At 35.4% G+C, this 25,895-nt stretch overlaps 1 protein-coding gene across 1 annotated transcript in view; it reads right to left on the reverse strand.

The window, feature by feature from the left end:
- oxt (Xylosyltransferase oxt) overlaps positions 1–25,895 on the reverse strand; it is a 335,397-nt gene that overhangs the window by 115,642 nt on the left and 193,860 nt on the right. The window contains exon 9 of the mRNA XM_090406721.1: positions 9,798–9,903. Within this exon, the coding sequence (XP_090262847.1) occupies positions 9,798–9,903 (106 nt within the window). The remainder of the gene's footprint in view (positions 1–9,797; positions 9,904–25,895) is intronic.

Consider the following 25,895-nt stretch of genomic DNA (forward strand, 5'->3'; position numbering starts at 1 on the left):
CTAAGTTCAGGAGCTGTTTTACAGAAAGGAGGCACAGTGAACAGAATAAGGACTGGTTGAGGTCGACTTTCCTCTCATTAATCAATACAATGATCTCAGCTTTTTTTTTTTTTTTTTTGAAATATAAACAAATTATTTATGAACAGGTTTTTGGTATTCTAAATGAGTCAAAACATCAGTGGGCAACTTGCAGAAATATTCCTTCACTACAAAAACTCTCAACTTCTGTATTCCTCCTGTCCTATTAAGATTTTGTATATACACTTCTTGTAATTCTGTCAAATGTACTAATTTAATGTTAACAGATCTTTGTTTGTACATACTGAGTAATCAGGAAACATCACAAGAATTCATTCTGATTAATCAAATGATCCTCATTAAATTCTTTTTAGAATTCAGGATATGACTGACTCAAAACCAAATAAAAAAATATAGGCACACATACATTTAATTAGACTAAGCACAAGGTATGTACAATATAAACTTTCAAATTAATAGATATAAAGCTATTTTAGATTCAAAGCCTTTTTATAATTAGAGGATTAATCCTTCTAACAGACTCATCATACTATTGGAAGTTTTTTTAATTTTTTTTTATTAGACTCATACTATAACTGAATTATTTCAAAATGAATCTTAGTCTATCAGTTTACCAGTTTGATAGTCTATCTTACTTCTCCCAGCAAATTCTATAGAGAATAACTGTTCTTTAGAATGAGTTCATTATAAGGCCTTTTTTCGAAACGTAATTTTTGTAAAACTATACATTATATCTTCATGCAACACACACATATATATATAATTTCCTACTATGTCACAACAAGCATGAATAATACTGTCTTGCTTTAGATATTTTCAGGATTTGGAATTCCTAATTTCAAGAATACCTCTTGTAAAAAGAAAACATTATAATCATAGTCATTAGCAAAATGACATGCCTTTATTATTATTATTATTACAGGCTATTCCACGGTGTCCTTAAACTCATCAAGGGATGCCCTAAACATCACGTCAAGCACTATCCAATATTCAGACAATATCTATCATACTTTGCTTTGAACTCATCCACAGTCATGGCACCCACAACAGATTCTGGCAACCTATTCCACTCATTAACCACTCTCCAAGCTAAAAACCTAGTTCTACTAACCTGGCTAACTACACTCTTACTCAGTTTTCGTGAATGGCCTCTAGTTCTCCCACCATCAGACTTGTTCTGAAAAATTTTCTCTGAATTAATCATGTAAAAACCCTTTAGTAATTTGTGTCTCAATCATATCGCCCTTTTTCCACCTGTCAACCAGTTTCTGTAATCCACAAATCTTCAACCTGTTCCCATAAGGTTCATTCCACAGACCTGCTGCCATCTTAGTCACTTGCCTCTGGATCCTCTCTACATTTTCATCATCGCCAAGCAACCCTGGTGACCAGATCTGCATGCAGTAGTCAAGATGGGGTCTTATCAGAGCTTGATAAAGAGGAATATAACCTGCTTACCTCTGCTGATCAAAGTATTCTTCAGTAACTAAGTAATCTGATGAGCTGCTTTAGCCACTTTTGCTATGTGCCCTCTAAACTGTAACTCCCTATCCACTAACACTTCCAAAGTGTTAGTTGATAGGGAGTTACAGTTTCATCCATGTGGTATACAGCTGGTAATTTTTTCATCCCAAAATGCATAACATTACACTTTGCCACATTAAACTGACATCTATTCTTCTTTGTCCACGCTGCCAGTCTATCCAAATCATCCTGCAAAATTTTAACATCTGTATTAATTATTGCTCTACCAAACTTTGCATCATTGGCAAACAACTGAACAGATCCTCTCCGATTCTTTCCTATGTCATTAATGTACAGATTAAACAGCAGCAGTCTAAGAACAGAGCTCTGCAACATGCCACTAGTCACAGACCTTCTTTTGGACTCTACTCCTGAATAAACTACTCTCAGATATCTCTTCATTAACCACCCTCTCATCCATCTCACCAACCCTATATCCATTCCCATGTGCTGCAGTTTGCTGATTACACAAAACCATGTCCCCCCCCCCCCCATATAGTATCCCATTTCTGTCTATCCATTCTTGACAAACAGTACTTTATTCCTGTATTTTGACAGTAATACTCTTTATGACAAAGAGTATTGCTGCACAGCTGAACTAATTCCTTGAACTAAATAAGCACCATCAAAATTATTAAACATCAGATCTCTGGTGACTACAATTTAATATAAATCACTATTTTTTTTTAAACAAAAATATATAATCTCTAATTGGGCACATGGAGAATATTTGTAGTATGAAGTTATGAAACTGGAACTAATTACAAGAATTTCAAGTATAAAAAACAATGTAAAAAAAGATGCAAAACTGTGAAGTATAATTTTAAATGTTTCATCCTTCTCAATTTTTTAAAAGAAAAAAAAAATCATATACCTACAAAACCTATAATTCTTTTGATGCTTATGACAGTATCCTCATTAGTGAAGGTTTTCCCGTTCAGAGAATTCTGCAACAATCGGAATAAGTGGTAATCAGAAGGTGCTAGGTCCGGTGAATACTGAGGATGCAGCACATCCCAGCCAAGATAACAATTTACTCCGGGTTGTTATCGAAATGTGGGGTCTGGCATTGTCATGGTGAAAGACAACTCCTTTCCGATTTGTCAATTCAGGATGTTTTGTGCTAATTGCACGGGCCAGTCGCGTTAACTGTGAGCAATAGACAGCTGAATCAATCATTCTGCCTGATGGTAACACCTCATAGTGGACAACACCTTTATAATCCCACCACAGAGAGCATGATAATCTTTGGTTTCAATCCCACTTTCGAGGTTGTTTGTGGCGGATCACTCTTGTGCCCCCATGATCTTTTACGTGCCGTATATGTTATCATATACGACCCATTTTTCATCTCCCGTAATCATCCGCTTCAAAAATGGGTCGTTTTCTTGGCTGTGAGAATCACAGCCAAGAGAATCACATATCCATCTGTGATTCTCACAGTGAATCACAGATGGATATGTGAGCAGTCATATTGGCCTCAGTCAATTCATGCGGCACCCAAACTTTGAGTTTTGAAACATATCCCAACTTGAACAAATGGTTTTCAATGCTTGTATGGGATATGTTCAGTACTGTAGCAATCTCCCACACTGTTTGTGATGGATTTTTTTTGACGATATCCTTCACAGCACTCAAATCAACCTCGTTTGGGCAACCGGCACGAGCCGCATCACTGACGTCAAAATCTCCAGAACGGAATTTGGCAAACCAATTTTGGCATAAGCGTTCTGTTAAGGCACCATCCCCATATACACTACATATTTTTTATGGGCCTCTGCAGCTCGTTTGTCCTTTTTGAAATAAAAAAGCAAAATATGCCGGTAATGTACGTTATTTCCTTCCATTTCTAAAAATATGTTACACACACGCAACTGAAGTAGGCTGAATGAAAATTGACTGAAAGGTTATGTGAAATGTCTCCTTTCAACTGCACAATAGCGTTGTGCGGTAGCACGACAATAGTGACAGGCAAAGTGGAATAAACTTGTACTAACGCATAAACCGAACGAACTTATTTGCCAACCCAAATATATAAAATCAATAAAAATCCTTAGTCTGCCCATGATACAAATGTACTAGAGGTTTATAAATAAACCTTTCATGGATGGAACCAACATAAAAACTTTTATGAACTTCCACTTTACTACAATAAGAAGTGTTCAGAGCCCTGTAGGGAAAAATGTATTGGATGAAATTCGACCAAACTTGGTGTAACTACACTTTGGAACAGAGCACACAAAATTCTACCATAAGGGGAAATTTGATTAATCCCAAACTATAAGCATGTTTGGGATTAATTAAACAGTAATGGCTGGAAGAGCCACAACAAATCAATTTTTGTTGTGGCTCTTCTTCTTCTTCTATTTAACAGACTTCTACAAACATTTCTGTTTGTAGAAGCACTCAGCTAAGAAAATATATATTAAGGAGAAGGAAAGCTCTGCAAGTGAGGAATACAATATACGCTGATAGGAGTAAAACAGAAGTAAATGGTAGTTGCTATTTCATAGCATATCACAGACAGTCCAGCATACAAGGATGTCAATTCAAAGTACATCTTCTCTGTTTAAAGAATCAAGCAAAACAACTCACAATAGTTAAATCACTGTAAAATCTCGAGGAATCAGAACTCAAGAGCTCTCATCAAAAGACCACGACAATTTATAGTGATGGTAAAATCACTACAGACACCATTAAAAACTAAAACAACAACCTAATGTTAATATAGCAAACAAGAAATCTGGTAAGGAATCTCACTGCAGAGGAATGGAAAATTCCTCTGCAGTGAGATTTAAAATTAGATTCTGTGTGGGAAAGTGCATGCTGGAGTAGCAGGAAATGAGACAGCAGATCAGTTAGCCAAGGAAGCAACTATTAACAGACATCTAGAAATAAAATGTGCTCAAAAAGTATTCCAAAATCAGTATAAAAACACTTGTAGAAAAATTAAGCCTGAATTTGTGGGAAGAAAGAAGAAGAATGGGAAACATCCAAAACCAGATTAATCAACTATCCAAAGCAGACTTCAACTGAAAGTAGATAACATCTCTCCAGGTATGACTACGTTACTAACAGAATACAGAAAATTAACACACTACCTACATAGATTCTATTCTGAATCTATTCTGCCTCTGCTATCCACATGTTCAGACTGTCAACACCCTACTGTTTGACTGTTAGTTACTGGACTCCATCCAGATGTCTCCAATAACACCATCACTTCAATAGATGAATGGTTAGTGTCAAAACAGAGACTTGTCCAAAAACATTATTCAAAATTATTTAATTCTGCTAATAGGAGAAATTTCCAATCATTGTAACGTAGCATAAATACCTAGACAAAAATATAATGTAAATATGGATGTAAAAATATAAATGTAAATATGAATATAGATACAAAAAGATAAATATAAAGCAGATTATTTATATACTACATGTAATATTTGCACTGTGTGCAATGGAGCACTATAGGAAATAAATTACCTCTGGTAGGATTACTATTGTGACAAAAACACACACATGCACATACATTAGATGAAAGACCACAGGATCAATACCATACAACAAATGGTTCACAGACATGGATGTTCTTCATTTGGCAGTACATTACTTACTTTAGTTTCACATACATACTGTATTTACTCAAATATAACTTGCACTTTTTTCCCCCAAATTAAAGTTAAAAAATCATGGTGTGAGATATATACAGGGATTGTCAGAAGTCAAAAACTAAACGTTTACAATTAAATGTTAATATCTCAGTATTCATTATAATTGCTCATATTTATAAAATGAATGCATTTAAATTTTAATTATCAATGTAATTTACGTGATCGGCCTTACGACTCACCTTCATCATGCGATATATTTGAATCTTTTAGTGATAATGCTTCTGTAATTAAATTATTTCGAAATTATGGTGAAATCACGTCCCAAACTCTCAAAATCCAGTTGTGCAACGGTTCTAATGATAATCTCTTAATCTATCCCCCTGTGCAATCCAAGATCAAGTGAAAGACAATTCACTCACTCCCACATTTCCTCTACGGGTTGCTTCCATCTCCCTGTATATGACTGGGGTGGTATTAACAAAAGATCACACAACTCAACAACAAAGGAAAGTCGACAATTGTTGAGTTGAAATGCCAATTTTCTTCAACCGAATTCCAAAATATCTGAAACTGCCATAACAACATTCGCTATCTATGTCTTAAAGTTTTAAACTTTTTATTTTTTTTCATAAAGTAAAATCAGGGGTACGAGATATATGCGACAGAGAGTTACATTCGAGTAAATATAGTAAATAATTGCTTTATTTTTCAAAAAATATTCAGAGGGGTGCTTAAGGGTCAAAGCTGTATAACTGAGAGGAGACCTCCACATAGCCTTTAAAGGAATGCGGAGAACCGACCAGGGCTTCTGATCTAATGTCCAATCCTCACCTTCTCGTGGTGCACCCTGTTGGGTATCTACTTTGATACTGAACGAACGAGGATGGGCTGGCAATTTGGGATTTAGCCGACCAAATTGTATTCTTATTAGTTAAACCAAAATATAAAATGATGGTACAACATGACAAAATTTCATGCCGGCTGGGGCTTCGCCCGGTTAAACAAGGCCCCCGTTGTTTTTGCCAGGGAACCAGGGCGAACAGCGAAAAGTCAGCTACTGGAACAAATCTGAAAACAAACCCCAACTCAACATCAGCAGAGTTAAAGATCGGTACTATCAACGTAAGAAGCCTGAATGGCAAAGAAATGAAGCTAGCTGAGGAATTAGATAAGTACCAGATCGACATAATAGGGGGTGACTGAAACAAAAAAGACCAAAACTGGTGAGATCTTTCTGAGCAATAAATACAAAATGTTATATTCAGGCAATGACAATCAAGGAAAAGAAGGAGTAGCCATAGTATTCAACACAAAATACGAGGCTAATCTTCTTGAATGGCAGTCAGTCTCAAGTAGAGTAATGTGGGCAAATATGAGAATGGGGAACTGGACAATGAAACTTATTTGTGCCTATGGTCCCACAGAAGGTTCCACTAAGGTAGAAGTGGAGGAATTTTTTGATGCTTTAGAAAAAGCAACTGACACAATGAAAAAGGAAAAGTTGGTCCTTGTTGGGGATCTAAATAGCAGAGTAGGAATTGATTGTGAGACATACAAAAATATTTTGGGAAAATTTGTTGAAAAGAGCAAAGCTAATAATAATGGAAAATATCTGTTGGATTTCTGCTCAGGACATGGACTGGTTATTACTAACACCATGTTCCAACATAAAAATGTGCACAAATTCACATGGAGAGAAGAGGCTAGGAATAAGAAAAGTCTCATTGACTATGTTATTGTTGATAGTGATGTTTTCTCCCTGGTGCAGGACACCAGAGTGTACAGAGGATTTGAAATTGGAAGTGATCACTATTTAGTCTTGAGCAGGATAATATTGAGAAGAATAACATGTAAGAAAGTTTTAAAGCGAATAAAAGTTGAGCAGCTCTCAGATGTGAACTGTAGACTAAAATACAGAAAGATTATTGAAAAGAAAATGAAAGAGTTTGAGAACAGGAATCAAGCCTTGGAGATTCAGTGGCAAACTCTGAAAAAAACAATGATTGATTCTGCCAGAGAGGCATGTGGTGAGGTTGTGTGCAAGGATAAAAAAATCAGAACTCCCTGGCGGACACGGGAAGTTAAAGAGGCAGTGAAGGAAAAGAAGAAAGCATATCAAAAGTTCCTGGCAAATAAGTCAGCTTTTACTCTTACAGAATACAGAGACAAATGTAAGAAAGCTAAACAGTGTGTAAAACTAGCTAAACAAAAGTCATGGGAGGACTTTGGCAAGAATATAGAAAATAAATATCAAGAAGGTGGCAAAATATTCTGGAGGTTGTTGAAGAAGCTTAGAAATGGAGGAAAGAGTGCTGTAAAAGGAGTTAGAGATGATAAAGGTGACATGAAAATGGGAAAAAAGATATCCTTGAAGTATGGAGTAATTACTTCGAACAATTGGTAAATGAAACAAGCAGTGATGGCACAATGGTAAAAAACACCCAACAGGCATACAGTCAGGAATACATATCCATACTTGAAGTAGAAAAAGCCATCAAAGGCTTGAAATGTGGAAAGGCAGCAGGAGTAGATGATATTCTACCAGAAATGCTGAAGTATGGTGGTATAAAAGTCTTACAGTGGCTGCACTGCATAGTTCAGAATTCCTGTCCAGAGGGACGAATTCCCGATGATTAGAGCAGAGCTCTCAGAGTACCCATATATAAAAAGGGAAATAAAACTGCATGTGAGAATTACAGAGGTATTTCCCTATTGAGTGTTCCTGGTAAGATATATGCAAGTATACTTGAGAAATGGTTGAGAAGAATTGTGGAAGAATAGCTTGGTGAAGAACAAGCTGGATTCAGGCCAAATAGAGGCTGTCAGGATCAGATCTTCACTTTACGACAAATAGTCGACAAAGCATGGGAATATAACAAAGATCTATATTTAAGTTTTGTCGATTTGGAAAAGACATATGACAAGGTGCCAAGAGAGAAGCTATTCAATATGCTGCAGTTATATGGTGTCAATGGGGCATTATATCAAGCAATACTTAGTCTTTATTTGAGTTGTAAGTCAGCAGTTAGAACTGAAGGAAGTACAGGAAGATGGTTAAATTTAGTGTGAGACAAGGATGTACATTATCCCCTCTGTTATTCATTATCTATATGGATCACATTATGAAGGAAAGTGGTATTAAACCTGATATCAAAATTGGAGATGTTAATGTCAGCTCTTTGCTTTATGCGGATGATGTTATACTTCTAAATAAATCCGCTACAAGTCTGGCAAGATTCTCTGACTAAATTGAATAGCTGTTGTAATAGATATGGTATGAAGGTCAGCAATAAAAAGACAAAGACAATGAAAATAAGCAGAATCATTGAAAATGTCAACTGTGTTGTGTAAAGCATTTCAGTAAAACATTTCAGCTACTTAGGCACGATTTTTAGTGAAGATGGTAAATTAAATATGGAAATAGACAACAGCATCAACAAAGCTGGTATGGTGGGAAGTCAATTGAATAAATTCATATGGAATAAGAGAGAAATTAGTCGGAACACTAAATTAGTTGTATACAATACAGTGTTCAAACCAGTTTTAACTTATGGATCTGAGAGCTGGGTCAGAAGTAAAACACTTGACCAAAGACTAGAGACCACAGATATGAGAGTCCTGAGAAAGATTAGAGGCGTGAACAGATGGCATCAATGGCAATATCATATTAAAAACGAGGATATTAGGAAAGTACTTGACATTGTCAGCATCCAGGAATGCGTTAGCAGAGCTAATCTCAGGTGGTATGGTCACGTAAATAGAATGGGAGAGGAAAGATTAGCAAAACAAGTGTTCTCTGCCGGGTTGGCAGGAAAACGACCCAGAGGAACACCAAGATATAGGTGGATTGATACGGTACAAAGTGCCTTAGACGATAGAAATACTAGATCTGATAATGTTGGAGTCTTGACAAGTAACAGACTGATTTGGAGGAAAATTGTAGATAGGAAGTTAGTAATAATGTGTATTTTTTTCATGTAGTACTGTCATATCCTGTACACCCCTTGAGGGTACATGGCAGGAATTTGATGATGATGATGATGATGAAAATATTCAGAAATAATACAAGATTGTTATGCTTCAGTTTCATTTGAGATCTGATGCATCATCAAACTGCTAATGATCTTCTCCAGGGACTACAACCTCCTGTTATTTTTAAAAAGATCAATGGTTTTCTTTTCTCTTCTCATCCTTTAATTTGAAAAGATTGGGTGGATACATTATATATATTCAGCTTTTACCCATATATAATGTATTCACTCAATCTTTTCAAATTAAAGGATGAGAAGAGAAAAAGAAAACCATTGATTTTTTTTTTAAATAACAGGAGGTTGTAGTCCCTGAAGAAGATCATTAGAGGTTTAATGATGCATCAGATCTCAAATGAAACTGAAACATAATAATCTTGTATTATTTCTGAATATTTCTTGAAAGAGAAAGCAATTATTTATATAAAAATAAAGTAAGTAATGTACTGCCAAATGGGGAACATCCATGCCTGTGAACCATTTGTTGATATCTGTATTATTGCTTATATTCCATGTACAATACATAAATAATAAATTAATCTGTAGAACAGAATTATGTCAAAGTATTTATAAAAGAAAACAGAAACTCAACCTGATTTTCTTGGCCCATATATCCAAGTTTCCACTTGTTCAATGATTTGCTGATTAACAATTGGCTCAAACTTCCGGGCAAAAAAAAATGGACGGTCCTCTGTTGCCTGGAAAGATAAAAACAAAAACATCTATTAAATGAATTTAAAACATAAGTTAACAAAAGTATCTGCTTTTTTTAATGACTAAACTGTCACTAATAAGAACGAATAATTAGCGTTAAAAAAAAAATTTTTTTTTGTATTTTTTTAAACATGATTCAATCATTACTGAAGAGTTGAAAATAAATATGAATTCTGTGTTTAATGTAATAGATTTTTTTGGTTTTATGAGTATGTGACTGAGTGAACTAGTTTATAGGATTACTTATTATATATTTTTCAAATATGCTGGCAAATTACATTTGACTTAGACTTGGGTATCTGGAAAGAATATTGTTTCTGGCAAGAGATGGGAAATTCAAAATCACGGAAACAAATAGCTATTTAGAGAAAGATGAAGGTGCGCATGTGTGTTTGCCTTGAGAAAAGTGAATGTCAGAGAAAGACAATCATTGTGCACCCAGGAGATATTCATTTATGCAAATGCTAGAATCATCATGAATAAGGAGTTTCTGCTGATGGTTAGTTCAAATTGACCTAAAATTATCAGCATCAGTAAAAACTGGATAGAAGATGATATCAGAAACAGAAAGTAAGGCGTATTGTATTTTCAGGGATGACAAAACAGTAAGGGAGGGTACTGAAGATGACTACAGAAGAATAGTAACCAAGATAAAAAGAAGTAGATCAAGAAGGCAAAATTGTAAGAGGCAGTGCATAAGTTATCTGATGTAATATGAGGCTAACAGGACAAAATATATTGGGCAGAGATCTGTAGCTTTGATTGGAAAAACACCTTAGTTCGAATCTCATCATGACAAGAGGAATTTTTCTTTATTACTTTTTTATATTTTTCAATTGAAGGTGAGTTAACTGATATCATATGACGGTAGCAGGGACCCCCCCCCCCCAGAAACTCGAGTTTTTCATCCAGCATACATGCAAATCGGCCTTAAGAACACGGGCAATTTAAAGACAAAAAATACTAGTGGTGTTGAGCGTAGATAACATTCATTGGCATAGATGCATGATGCTACTGGCAGTTTGGTGGGCTAAGTGGTGGATATGGAGAGTTGAAGAGTGGGTGCCCACCCCTTGATGAGTCTTTGGACTCCTTGGAGGTGCCACGTAATAATAATAATAAATGGCATGCAGAGGCAGATTAGTTCAATGAATGCAGAGTAAATAATTATTATCAGAGAATTTCATTATGATGAAATAAACTGGAAGGAGAAAGGGACATATAGCAGGAAGAAAAACAATATGTAGCTGGTAAAAGATAATTATCTGAAACAGCATGTGATGGAGGTGGATCAGAGGTTTGAGAGTTCTGGATCTGGTAAGAATATTAGAGGATTTCTCTAGAACCAGGGATGGGCAAAATTATGGAGTTTGCCTCTGAAGAGAGAGAGAGAGCAATCATGCAGTATTGACCTAGAAGACTGCTAAACTTCTAAAAGAGAGCAATAATTATGAAAAATTTAAACAGTAGCTAGGAGCAATACTATGGCAACACTACTATAAGAAAAGGATAGCAGTGGATGGGAAAGAGCTACTGGGACTAGGAAAATGCTCAAATGTCTGAAGGAAAAATCAGAATCATAAAGGAAAAACAGCAATCTTGCAGTGTTTGCGAATGACTTTAGTGGGAGATGAATTTCACCTCCCAGTGTGAAGCCACTGTCATGCTTATTGTAGGCCTGAAATGGCTTGAAAAAGTTCCACCTTTTTTTGTCTCTAGAACAGGGTTTCAGGATTATATAAAAAATAAATACAAAAAAATTATAAAAATTAATAAAAATAAAATAAAAAAATTCCTTAGTACAATCATGGTACTAACATACAACTTTTTGAGTGGGAACCACATAAAAAAAGTGTGCAGGAAGGACAACCAGAATTATGAGGAAGGGAAAATCACACTATGAGATGGAAAATTATCTTGCAAGCACATGGTTTGCAAGAGTATAATGAGTGAAATGGATTGACAGAGGCATGCATGCCTTGTCAATGAAGGAGTTTAAGAACAGTATGATGCATATTGTATGAATAATGAACTATAGTGATCAGTTTTTAGAACCCATAGAGATGTATTTGTAACGTTAGTCAAGAAAGGTATTTCTATATTAAACAAAACCATGTGATTAAAGATTTTTTAAGTGTTAAGAGCTATGCAAAAACATACCAACGAGAAAAATGAAACTATCTATACATAAAATTATAATACATTATTTTGTAAATAGATTAAATTTTAAAAAATATTTCAAATAACAAAAGAAAAAATCATCTTTTTATGACATAAACGATAAGTTTTTTTTGTTTTGTTCCCCTTCCCCTCCAAATTATATGAACTTGCAACACAATATCAGCATTAAATTCAAATCAGTATTTTGTAAAAGCACTTTCACAAACACAATACTGAAAAAAAAAAAATACATAAATAAAATAAATAATAATAAATAAATACTAATGGAAAAGGAAGAACCAAAGTTTTAACAAATACCATCTCATATGACCAATGGGCTGCATGTGATCTCAGAATTAGTCTCTTAAATTTGGGATATATGAATTCAGATATATCTGTTGAGATTTGAAGAGTATTTCACTGTGTGGATTCCAAAATAGCTTGTTATACATGTAACAGATTCCATGTGGTATTGTTTTCTCTTTCCAATGGTCTTGAAAGCAGATGTTAAGTATTTCATTTAGATCCAAAATATGCCAACTTGCAGGCACACATACAGCACAAAGCTAGCTCATCAGCATATGCATTATATACTTTTAATGACAAATTACTGCCAGATACAGTAGGTGATCAATATAGTAAACCCCCTAAGGAAAAGAGAAATATGTTACAGTGCAGTTTCACTACAGCTAATGTAGAGAAGAAAAAAAAAACATAGCTCACACCACCTCTATTCCCATGAAACAAAAGAAATAGCCACAAGACAAAGGAAATTGGGGTGAACTTGGGTGAACAGCTAAAATATGACATAATGAAATTTTTTATGACTAAAATAAATAACGATAATTTTTTTTTATTAGTCATTATAAATTTTGTAGCAACTAGTTTTGCTCACACCTAACTGTTGACTTCTTCATACCTTCTTATTATAAACTCTTGAGAAGCCACCAGTTGGGTGTCAGCAAAACAACTATTTGGTACAATTTTTTAAATTTGCAATGACTAATAAGAAATCCTTTCTTCTCAACATTTCTTTAATTTGAAGTTAAATTAAAAATAATGAAGTTTGTTGGAGGATAACAGCTGATTTAGAATACTTTATCTAAATTTTCGATTTTAATGGCTACACATACAGAGTCGCTATAATTAAAGAAAAGGTGTTCATGAGCCCTGTAGCAAAAAAATATATTGGATGAAATTCACCGAACTTGATGTAATTAAACTCTACAACATGGGGATCTTATTTACAGAAGATAAAAATAGTACAAAATTATGCCACCAGGGGACATTTGGTGATATAAACACATGGTTTGGAATTATTTACACGGTGATGGCTAGAAGAGACACAACAAATCAATTTTTGTGTTCGTATAACTTCCAGATGTGGGTCAACAATTCATCCTTTCAGATGTTCCAAGAACTGCATTCTGTGAATGACATTTTCTACAGCGGAGTGCAATAGATCTGCACTGATTTGCCTCACATGCTGCATTATTCTGTCTTTGAAGGCTGCTAAATCAGGAACATGTCATCACAACCAAAAGTCACAGGGGTTGAGATCAGGTGAACGAAGTGGCCATGCTGTGGGAAATGCACAACTAATCACTCTGTGTTCTGTGAAGTGTTTTCATAACATTCGATGTACAGGCAATCCAATGTGAGGTGGTGCTCCATTCTGCATAAATATGATAGTCAAGTTATCTTCACTGCTGCAGTTACAGAACAACAAGGTTACGCAGCATCTCTCAATACCTAACAGCAGAGATGGTATGAGTCACTGGTCCTGTCGGGCAAAGTTCTTCGAAAAGTACTGACCTATAATAAATAATGCAGTGAACCACACCACACTGTGACTTTCACTGATGGAACACACGTGTTTGCAGCCCAAATTTGGCAATTGTGTGAGTTAACACTACCATTCAGATAAAAGTGTGCCTCATTACTCCACAAGATCTTCCATAGCCACATATCATCCACCTCCATTTGAGCTAAACATCAGGGAAAACTACGGTCGAGTTTCTACATCATGAAGCAAAGCTTGAGTATAAGAGATCTTAAGGGAAAAATCCCAGCATTTGACACAGGATAAAACTGGAAAGAGGAAATAACAAAACAAACATAGGGAGATTTGCCAAAGATACACGTAATCGAAATAGACCCAAACTGTGAGATTTTGTTACTTATAATAATGGGAATGATGAACTCAGTATTTAAACATAAAGAAATAGATAAATATACATGGTCAGACAGAGGATGTAAGTCAGTTATTGACTATATTATTGTAATTTTTAAATTATCAAGTTAAATGTAAGATTATATCGAGGCTTTGAATTAAATTCCGATCATTTTATGGTACTGACAAAAAAAAAAATTCGCTTTTAAACCAAAATGGCTAAAAATAAAGTGGAAAACAACTATCAATTGAGTTACAAAATGTCTTCATTAAAGATCCCCATATTAAACAACAATATCAGAAATGAGCTGAATTCAAAACAGAAACCATACATGAATCAAATAACATAGAAGAGAAATGGGAAAATCTGAAGCAAACCTGACAAAACCAACAACAGACAGCTTAGGAATAAAGAGTAAATGGAATAGAGAAAGACGGCTCTTGGGGGGAAAAGAGAGAAAGTTAACATAAAAGACTCAATTCCAAGATAGTTGAAACAGAAATAGAAAAAACATGCAGAGAGATAAAATTTCATAAACAAAGTAGAAAAGGATATGACTAAGCCAAAACCAAAAACCTATAAAACAATAAAATACACGAACAAAGAAATAAAAGAAAAGATAAAAATATAAGCAACAGATTTAGAAAAATGGATAACTTAATTTCAAAATCTGCAGACTGATGATAATAAAAAAGTAAATTTTATATAACAAAGAATGATCTAACAGAAAATATTACAATGTCAGAACTAAAAAATACAGTAAAGATGAAAAAATAGGAAAATACCAGGAGAATACAATAAAAACATGGGACAGAAAGAAAAAAAAAAAAAAGGCAGATGAAAATTTTAATGAAAGCCTTTTGAAATTCTTTATCATGGTCTGGTTTCTGGAAAAATTCCAAATTCAAAGAAAATGTGTTGAATGATTTGCAATTCTAGTTTATTGCATAGAAAATAATTATTACCTCATGAATTAGGTTAATCTAAATCTACATAGTTTGTAGATTATATAACCATGTAAAAACATATAAACTTATAATATAAATTACAAGAAAGCTGTTATTTGAAAGCATTCACAAAATTAGAATAATTTTTAACGTGGTTCAAAATATTAGAATATTCCAAATTTTTCCAATTCGTTTTGAGGAGAGCATAGAAATAGCATATATTTCAGTAACTGAAGGAGTGACTTGTGTAAGGAATCATTTGTTAAACATGGGTCGAACGACTGACATATCAGAAGCTAAGAAGTTTTGGATGGTGGCTCTACACAAGGCCAAATTCAACAGTTTATAGCCAAGGAAGTGAAATGTTCTCAAGCAAGCGTAAGTAGAGTATTGAAATAACACTCTAATAATTGAAATTTTCAAAACAATCACTGCAATAGAGGTTGAAAGGTAATAACTACATCAAGAGATGAGAGGAGATTGAAGAATATCATGAAGAAAAATGTTCTGAAGTGCAAGGTATTTTCATAGGGGATGAAAAGAACTAGGTCTGAATGTGTCTAAATCTCTGATGTTGAGACAACTTCACAAATCAGATTTTAAATCATGTGTGCCTAAGATGAAGCCACTTATGACTTCCAAGCAAAAGGCAGCTAGAGTGCAATGGTGTAAGCATAGACGGTTGTGGGTCAAGAGGACAGGAAAAAGTATGTGTTTGTGTGTTCCAAAATGTGTTTTGCATCATCAAGACATCAAACACGACTGTGCAGTTAGCCTAGTGGCTATGCACTTCACAACCATATGCCTGGGAAAGGAGTGTCCTGGGTTCGATTCCTGTCGCCGACATGAGGAGAGCTTAAGGATCTTTCTCAGACATAGCCAAGTTAGCCAGTCTTGGGCGTGGCCAGCAGGGTTTTTCTCCCCAGTTTATCTGGGGTTTTTCCTCCCGCAAGCAGGCAAACCAGCCTCATAAACACATGTAGTTACAGCCACAGGATATACCGGGTGGCATAGGGGTTAGTCACCTTATCCTCGGGATGGGTACAACTTAGAAGGGCTTAAGATAGCTCTGTAACAGGCCAGTAGGCCTAATATGTAGAAGGGAGAAGAAGAAGAAGACGTCAAACATGTATTGCTTGATGAAGGGTCATCAAGGGATATATGTTTGACGTCTTAAGCAAGAAGCATTTGATAAAGAATGGATTAAATGTTCAGTGAAATTTGCAACCTCTATCATGGTATGGGCTTATGTGACTGCAGAGGATCTAGGTAGGCTGCGTATTATGTACAAAAGAGTCAATTCCAAAGTGTACCAAAAATTCTTGAGCACTTTATGTTACTGGCATCAGAAGATTTATGTGATGGTGATTTCCTTTTTCAGCAAGATTCAGCTTCTTGTCACACTTCCAAGACCACTACTAGATGGCTCAAAGAAAGACAACTCAATGTAATTCCTTGGTTGCCAAACTCGCTAGATTTAAACCTCATTGAAAATTTGTGGAGAATTATGAAGAAATGTCTTCAAGTTGCCCCAAGAGAAAAGTGAACTTTTTACTAGTCTGCAGACCATAAGGGCATGTTTTGATTAAAAAAAAAGATTGAATTGCTCGTAAATAATATGCCCACCCATTTATGAACAGTCATAAAAGCTAAGGGGATGTAACAAAGTATTAATTATCATGTTTCGCTTTGACTGTAATTTTTGTGCATTTATTTTTGCATTATTCTAAGATTTTGAATCATGTTAAAAATTATTCTAATTTTGTGAATGTTTTCAAATAACAGTTTTCTTATGCTGTGAGGACATCATGTTGGAGGCTTAATGGATTTTTTACAACACTCAAAAAGAATTAAAATAGACTTTAATACTTCCTATATTTCGTCCTAGTCACTAGGACATCTACGGGGATTACAAAAAAATTAACATAACATATGCACAAATAACAAACAATACTAAGCCCAACCACGTGGGTGACACTAAAGTCCTATCTAGGTAGAGCGCCCTCTAAGGGCAGTAGTAGGTGGCCTGGAATGTAAGGTGGGAACTCTGGTGATGAGTGTTTCCCAAATCTTCGGAAGCTTAATGCAACCATATTTATTGAGATTTGGTTGGTTTTTGAGAGCTGCTGCTGCTTCTAAGAAAAGTCTCTCTTTCTTGAATTTGCTGTGGTGGAGCATGGTGGTTTTCTTCCATGATACTCTGTGGGTGGTGTCCAAAACATGGTCAGCCAAGCCTGAATGGCCATAGTTGTGTTTGAAGATGTAAGACTTGTGTTCCTCTAGACGGATGGATGCTGATCTGCCTGTCTGTCCAAAGTACGCCAGCTTACAGGAACAGGGTACTTTGTAAACTCCAGGCAGAGAGAGAGGAGGGAGCTGATCTTTCGTAGAACGGATAAGGGTAGCCAGTTTGCGGTGGGGCTTATATGCTGTGTGTAGATTGTATTGTTTTAGTATCTTGGCTATTTTCTCAGATGTGCCACGGATGTAGGGTATGGTGATGGCATTTTTAAAATCTTGTTGACGAGAAGGAAGGGGAATGGAGGAGGAGTTGATTATTTTTTTGATACTGTGATCGCTGTAGCCATTGGAGAGGAAAGTACTGTGTATGTGGTTAAGTCATTAGTGAGGGCGGTTCCACTGGAACAAAGATTGTGGGCTCTCTTGGTAAGAGTTTTAATAATGCCATATTGTTGAGAGGGGTGATGGTGGGAGAGTTTGTGAATGTATCTGCCTGTGTGTGTGGGTTTTCTGTATACGGTGAAGGTAAGTGTATCATTAGGCAGGCATGTGACTAAGGTGTCTAGGAAGGGTAAACAATTGTTCTTTTCCTTTTCCATAGTGAACTGGATTCTTGGATGTAGACTATTGAGATGACTGAGGAAGGAGTCTAACGTGTCTGGGCCATGAGGCCAAATAGAGAACACATCATCTACATATCTTAGCCAGATAGAAGGTTTGAGTGGGGCTGAGTCTATGGCTCGTTTTTCAAAATCTTCCATATAGAAATTGGCAAGGGGGGAAATGGTGGCAGTTCCCTCTATCTGCTTGTAGATTTTGTTGTTCCACGAGAAATATCCAGAGTTAATGGCAAAGGAAAAGAGATCTAAGATGTCAGAGGGAAAAACGTTTTCTAAGAGAGATAAGGTGTCAATTAAGGGAATATTGGTAAACAAAGAGGAGATATCAAAGCTTACCAATATGTCTGTCTTCTTCAAGGTTTAAATTTTCTGCGAGGGCTTTAAAGTGGGTCGAGTTTTTTATATAGGAAGGGGACCTTCCGGTGAGGGGGATCAGAGAGTTGGCCAGCTGTTTAGATAGTCTATAGCAAGGTGCATTGGTAGCATCTACTATAGGCCTGAGTGGGGAATTGGGTTTGTGGATTTTTGGTAAACCGTATATTCGGGGGGGGGGGGGGGGGGACGGGAGCGGAAAGGTTTAAGTTTTTTCGTGACATCTGGGGGCCAGGAAGATACTTTTTTGAGTAAAATTTTAAGTTTCTTAACTTGTGTTTTTGTTTATCCGTTCTACGAAAGATCAGCTCCCTCCTCTCTCTCTGCCTGGAGTTTACAAAGTACCCTGTTCCTGTAAGCTGGCGTACTTTGGACAGACAGGCAGATCAGCATCCATCCGTCTAGAGGAACACAAGTCTTACATCTTCAAACACAACTATGGCCATTCAGGCTTGGCTGACCATGTTTTGGACACCACCCACAGAGTATCATGGAAGAAAACCACCATGCTCCACCACAGCAAATTCAAGAAAGAGAGACTTTTCTTAGAAGCAGCAGCAGCTCTCAAAAACCAACCAAATCTCAATAAATATGGTTGCATTAAGCTTCCGAAGATTTGGGAAACACTCATCACCAGAGTTCCCACCTTACATTCCAGGCCACCTACTACTGCCCTTAGAGGGCGCTCTACCTAGATAGGACTTTAGTGTCACCCACGTGGTTGGGCTTAGTATTGTTTGTTATTTGTGCATATGTTATGTTAATTTTTTTGTAATCCCCGTAGATGTCCTAGTGACTAGGACGAAATATAGGAAGTATTAAAGTCTATTTTAATTCTTTTTGAGTGTTGTAAAAAATCCATTAAGCCTCCAACATGAAGTTTTCTTATAATTTATGCTACATTTTTATGTGTTTACATGGTTATATAATCTACAAAGTACATAGATTTAGATGATGCTAATTCATATTTGATAATTATTTTCTATGCGATTAATTAGAATTGTAAAGCATACAACACATTTTCTTTCATTATTCTAATTTTTTGATTGGGAGACATACCAGAAGGTGAGGATGGACCCTGAATAAGAAGCCCTAGTTTCTCTGCACTTCTCAAAAGGCTAAGTAATACCATCAAATGATAATAGTCTGCAGTTCTTCAAATCCATTGTCTCCTCAAAGACAATGTTTTTGAGGAGACATTTCTCCTCAAGGATTCTATATTTAGGTTGAATTTCACCTGACCTGGCATAATGTAAACTTGCACGTTCTCAATTTGACCTACAGTAATGTTATGTCAATAGTTAATAACAAATAATGTTAAAATATTTTTATTAACTATATTCATGTGTTAGTTCTCTAAGGTACAACATGATTAACCTGTATTTCATATATTCTCAAGATACATTCTACACTGTATTGAAATATTCAATATAGTGTAGTTCAGTATATGTGTTAAGGTTAAGTGCTGGGAGGAGATCATCTTGCAGGTTTAACCACCATACCAGTCTTTACATTACACATCCATAATGACATGGATGCAAAGTGTCCATTGAAGTAAATATACCATTTGGATATCATAGAAATAACAGGATACAAAGTGTATATTTTTGATATATACAGTATGGCGCAAAACAAAAATAAATAAATTAATTAAAAAAAAAAACAGCACTCAATAAGTACAATTATGGAGTAAATTGGGCATCAAAGTTCAGTACTGTTTTTTTTTTTTTTTCACCGTACAATATATTGTGGCTATTTGAGTGTTTAATGGAGTATTAACAACACTAAGAAAGGATTAAAAACTACTTAGATAAAAAGCCACTATTTTAATTCTTCTAATATTTTGTTCCAGTCATTGAGATTTCTTCAGGGAGTAAAATGAGTATTTGTAACACACACACACACACACACAGGCAACACAAGTAATAAATGACACACATGGATCTGACCCTAAAGTCCCATTTAGGTGGAGCACCTTCTATCGGTATTTGTAGGCAGCCCATGTTGTAAGCTGAGATCTCTGGGAATTAATATTTCCCAAATTTTGGAAAAGTTTCTTGCATCTGTATTTATTTAAATTAGGTTGATTTCTCAGTGCAGCTGCAGATTCCAAAAACATTCTGTTTTTAAATTTACTGCGATGGTTTTTTCCTCGGAAGATCATGTGAATAGTATCCAATACATGGACTGCAAGACTATAGTTGGGATTACAGATGTATGTTTTGTGTTCATTTATATGGATGGTGGATGATCTACCTGTCTGTCCAAAGTATGCCAACTTGTAGGATGGTATTAGGTATGACCCTTGTATCCCAACATATTTGTAGACAGGTCAGCTGATTTAATTCCCTAGATAAACAATGTTAAAGAATTCTTTTTGGGTGCATGCATCTGAAATATCTGAGAGAATGGACCAAAACTCAGGGTTGAGGATCGCTGAGAACTCCGATTGCAAGTGATCGATGGTAGTGTTAGGATCAGTGAGGCTGGCATGGGTTGAGGTGATTTGTTTTCGCAGAAGTGCAAGACTGGCACATTTGTATATATGGAGGACTTTTTTTTTAATAAAATCTTACTTTCAATTTGATGCAATTAGGTATTACCCTTGTATCCTGACATGTTTTTTTTAGAAAGGCCAGCTGATGTAATTGCCTAGATAAACGTAGTTTTGACTTAGTGTATTGTTTGCTTTGCATGCTGTCTGCCACCATGAATAATTTGGAGAACATCTCGTTGAAGGTTTGATGAAGTATTAACAACACTAAGAAAAAATACAAGAAAGAGTAAAACTGAATGGTGTCAAACTTAAAATCAAGTTACATTCTAAAAGAACCCCTGTATATATAAACATACTAGTCTTGCACTACTGTAAGAAAAGATTCCTGTAACATGCACCAGCCTCGCTGCTTCCAATGCTGGCATCAGCTAGTTACCATCGTAACTCTCAGTGATCCTCAACCCTGAGCTTTGGTACGTTCTCTCAGACATTTCAGATGCATCTACCCAAAAAGAATTCTTAAAAATAATAAATAAGCATATCAAAAAGTATAACAGTCTGTGCAATTCTAAATCCAAGCCACAAATTCAACCTGTCCACACTATAGTGAATCTGTCTTCTAAAGGGCTCAGCAAAGATATTGTCAGTGCCCTAAGCCTTGGCCACAATTTTGCTGTAGTCAAATGAAGTGCTGGTGCTAGATTTAATATACAACATAGAACATGGAATCTATAACCTAGCCAGAAATCATCATCAGACTTGACATCGCCAATATTCTTTCTTAGTCTCCAGCTCTGAAAAGCAATCTATCATCTGACCAAGTTACTGCTCTCAGAAAGCTACAAAGAGATAAAAGTATTATCATCCCAGAGTGTATATAGGTAATACTACAGTTGTCCTTAGTACCACTGAATCCAATCATAAAATGGATATTATTCTCTGAAACAGCTCTACCAACATCCCAATGCAACAATCCTACCAAAACACAGGTTAAAAAAATTAAAGCCTACTTAAAAAAAGTATCTTCTTGGGGTCCTGACAACACAAAAAAAAACTCAAACTCTTTGGTTTTCATCACACTTGACAATTTGCCAAAACTCCATAAACTCAATCCCCCCCCCCCCCACACACACACACTCATAAGCCCTACAGTAGATGTCACTGATTTTCCTATGCTACAAATTATCAAAAACAACTAGCAAACTCTCCAACCCCCTCACCTCACTGATCATATAACATCCTATATAAAACCTCTATTCAAAATTTAACTTTAAATAGTATAGATATATTGGTAAGTTTTGATTACCTCACTGTTTTCCAATATTCCCTTGAATTAACACCTTAAACCTCTTAAAAAAAACTTTTTCCTTCTGATATCATAGATCTCTTTTCCTGTGCTATCAATTCTGGATATTATTCTGGAAGAACAAAATTTACAAACAGATAGAGCGAACTGCTATGTGTTTGCTGTCTTCTCACACCTACTTGCCAATTTTTATGAAAATTTTGAAAAATGAGCCGTAGACAAATTGGTCTCCTTCCTCTGTCGCCCCAGTCTATATATCCAAGAATCCACATTATGATTGAAAAGGAAACTAATAACAGTTTACCCTTCCTGGACACCTTAGTAACAAATATTCCAAATGATAACCTCTGCTTCACTGTATACAGAAAACCCACTCACACAGGCAGATACATTCAAAAAATTTCCCACCAGCACCACCCTCTCTCAACAATGGCATAATTAAAACTGTAACAAATAGAGTCTACGATCTTTGTCCCATTAGAACTTCTCTCAACAGAGCTCAATCATATACACAACACCTTCCTATCCAATGGCTACAGTTCTTGCAGAATTAAGAAAATAATCAATCCTTCCCTCAATCCTCAGCCTTCTCTTCAGAAGGATTTCAGGAATGGCATTACCATTCCCTACATCTGGGGTACATCCAAAAAATAGGTGTTAAAAAAAAAGACCTCTGCACTGTCAGCCTGATTGACTCGCTCTCCAACCAACAGGCTACAGGTTTAAATCCCACCATGGACATGGATATTTGTGATTGTCTTTAGGTGGAAGATGAATGTCATCACCCAATGTGAGACCACTACCCCACTTATAGGAGGCTTGAAGTGACTTGAAAAAGTTTCACATGTCTCTAGAGTAGGGCTTCTGGACTATGTAAAAAATAAATGAAAAATACAAACAAAAAAAAAATATATATATATATATATATAAAATTAAAAAATATAGAAAAAATATCCCTAGCCCGTCTGCAGTAAAATATGTACTACAGGTTTACTAAAGATCATCTCCTTCCTCTCTCAGTGCCTGGAATATATGAAGTGCCCTGTTCCTGCAGTTGGCATACTTTGGACAGAGAGGTATATCAATCACCATCCAAATAGATGAACACAAAACATACATCTACAATCATAACTATGGTCAATCTGGTCTTGCAGACCATGTAATGGATACAGGGCCATCGCAGATTAGATCAGGCAAACAATTAAATATCGCCCCTGATGGATTATAAGATAAATATATAAGAAAATCTCCAATTGCTATTTTGATTTTATCACATTAATGCAAAACGATTACATAATAATATTAAATGTTTGCTCTATGGGGATATAGCACAATAAAACTGTTTATAAGCTCTTCTAAATTTAAATTATAAGCTATGTCCACCTCTATCGATATAGTTGCTAGACCAACCAATCTTTCTTGGGTCATTGCTGTTCGCAAATAATTTTTAATCAATTTAAGCTTGGGGAAAACTTTTTTCAGCACTTGCTACGCTAACAGGAATCTAACAATTCCTGTTAGGGTATCGATGCCACCTACCGGATTATGGCTGAATGAGCGCCCTTATTAAGTCGCGCCGTGAGGCAGGCTGCCTCTATGCTACACCCTGTCAACAGTACTGAATGGATACCACTCACAAGATCTTCTCGGGGAAAAAACTATGCTCCATCACAGTAAATTTAAAAAAGAAAGACTATTTTTGGAATCTTCAGCTGTACTCAGAAACCAACCTAATTTAAATAAACATGGATACAAGAAACTTCCCAAAATTTGGGAAGCATTAATCCTCAGAGATCTCAACTTACAATGTAGGCCACTTACAAATGCCCATAGAGGGAATACCACCTAGATAGGACTTTAGGGTCAGATCCATGTGTTACATTTATTACTGTGTTGTTTTCACGTGCACACTCTGTGTGTGTTACAAGTGTTCATTTGTGCTCTCTGAAGATGTCTCGGTGACTGAGATGAAATATTAGAAGAATTAAAATGGTTTTTAATTCTTTCTTGGAGGTTTAATACTCCATTAAACCTCCAACATGAAGTAGTTCTGTATACTGTGAGCCTTTTCTTTTAATATGTAATACTTTCTGGTTTCATTTACACATTAAACAAAGCTAAATTAATGGGATGTTTGAAGACTGGAATCAGTAATACAGTGAGTAATACAGAGTAATATGTATCTCAATAATAACTGAACTCTCAGCTAAGCATCTCTTAAATGGGCTAGCATATCAATCAACTTCTAGTACAGTAGTCACATAATTGTATCATCAGTTAACTAGCTTCTCAATTATCTGAACAAGCACACTGATTTTCCAATGCAATCAGTGTAGAAATTGTAGACTTCAACTCTTAAAGAGCTGTGTCTGCTACAACCTCTATAATTAACATGTTGTATTATAATGGATTCATCAAAATTATCTGTATTTTTTTAAAGTAACTTTTACCAGAAAATATGCTTCTATGATTTCAAAGCAGTCAGTATTATGCTATATTAAATGCAATAAACAAATATTAAGATTACTATAGTTACAACAATATATGAAAGAGCAGAGGTAAATGGAATGAAAGAGAAGCTGGTTTGACAAGTTTGTAGTTGGACTGTAAAAGAGTGCTGACCAGTTGCTGCTGCTGTTCTTAGTTTTTGAAACAAACGAACAGCACAATAATTTAATAATTATCATGCTATAAATATATTGCTTTAAAAATAAAGTCATGATGCCTCAAACGTGTGTCATGAAATAGTAACCTACATGATACGATATGATGATTCATCATGAATTTGCTAGAAGATCACAAAATAAATCATATCCAAATTCCAAGCTTTTTGTCTCAAATAAATGCAAGTGATTATTAAACAAGCAAAAAAAAAAAACTCCATGCACACTGAGATAGAAACACTATCCTCGGTAAGTCACTACTGACCACAAATCTAACAAATTGATCCAAATAAGGTAGAAAAATAACTTTTTTTTTTCTTTGTACAGCCATCTCACTCACAAGAGGTTGGAAACCAACAGTATTTTCATGCATAAATGAGAGACACCTGTGGAGAATTCCACATTTATATAATACATATGTCACATTCAAATATTAATTTTATTAATAACATCAACAAATACTTCATTTCGCATCTTGAAAAAGATCATCAGTGTGGATTGAAGAATAATAATAGTCCTGTTTTTCACTGATTTAATTTGAATACAATTAAACAGTAAAATGCATGTGTTACATTGGAATCTTAGCAGCATATCTCAGTCACATAGTAGCTATTATAAAACATTACTGAGATATAAAAAAAAAATTATATACACACATACTGTTTGACCACAGATGCGAGACCCTTGACACTTCTGCACATGGCAGAAGGCGAATCCATTCCAATAATAGGGTAATCAATGATGAGTGTTCATTATTATATGTTGGAAAATTAGCTTTTGTTTTATGAAAATCTAGTTTTTAAAGTGGTAACTATTTTGCTTATACAACAGTTGGAAAATGTTACGTATAAAGTACGTGATTTCAATTCATACGCCTTATTCTTTCTTATTCATCGCCTTATTCTTTTCTCCCCTTCAACATGAATTGACTCTTCTTGGCACTGTGTCAGCCAGGGTTCTCGCATGTGTGGTCAGACAGTATCTAACTCACACAGG

The sequence above is a fragment of the Typopeltis vanoorti genome, chromosome 17 (genome assembly GCF_054136105.1).
Source record: "Typopeltis vanoorti isolate ZY-2024b chromosome 17, IOZ_Tvanoo_1.0, whole genome shotgun sequence".
NCBI lineage: Eukaryota > Metazoa > Arthropoda > Arachnida > Uropygi > Thelyphonidae > Typopeltis > Typopeltis vanoorti.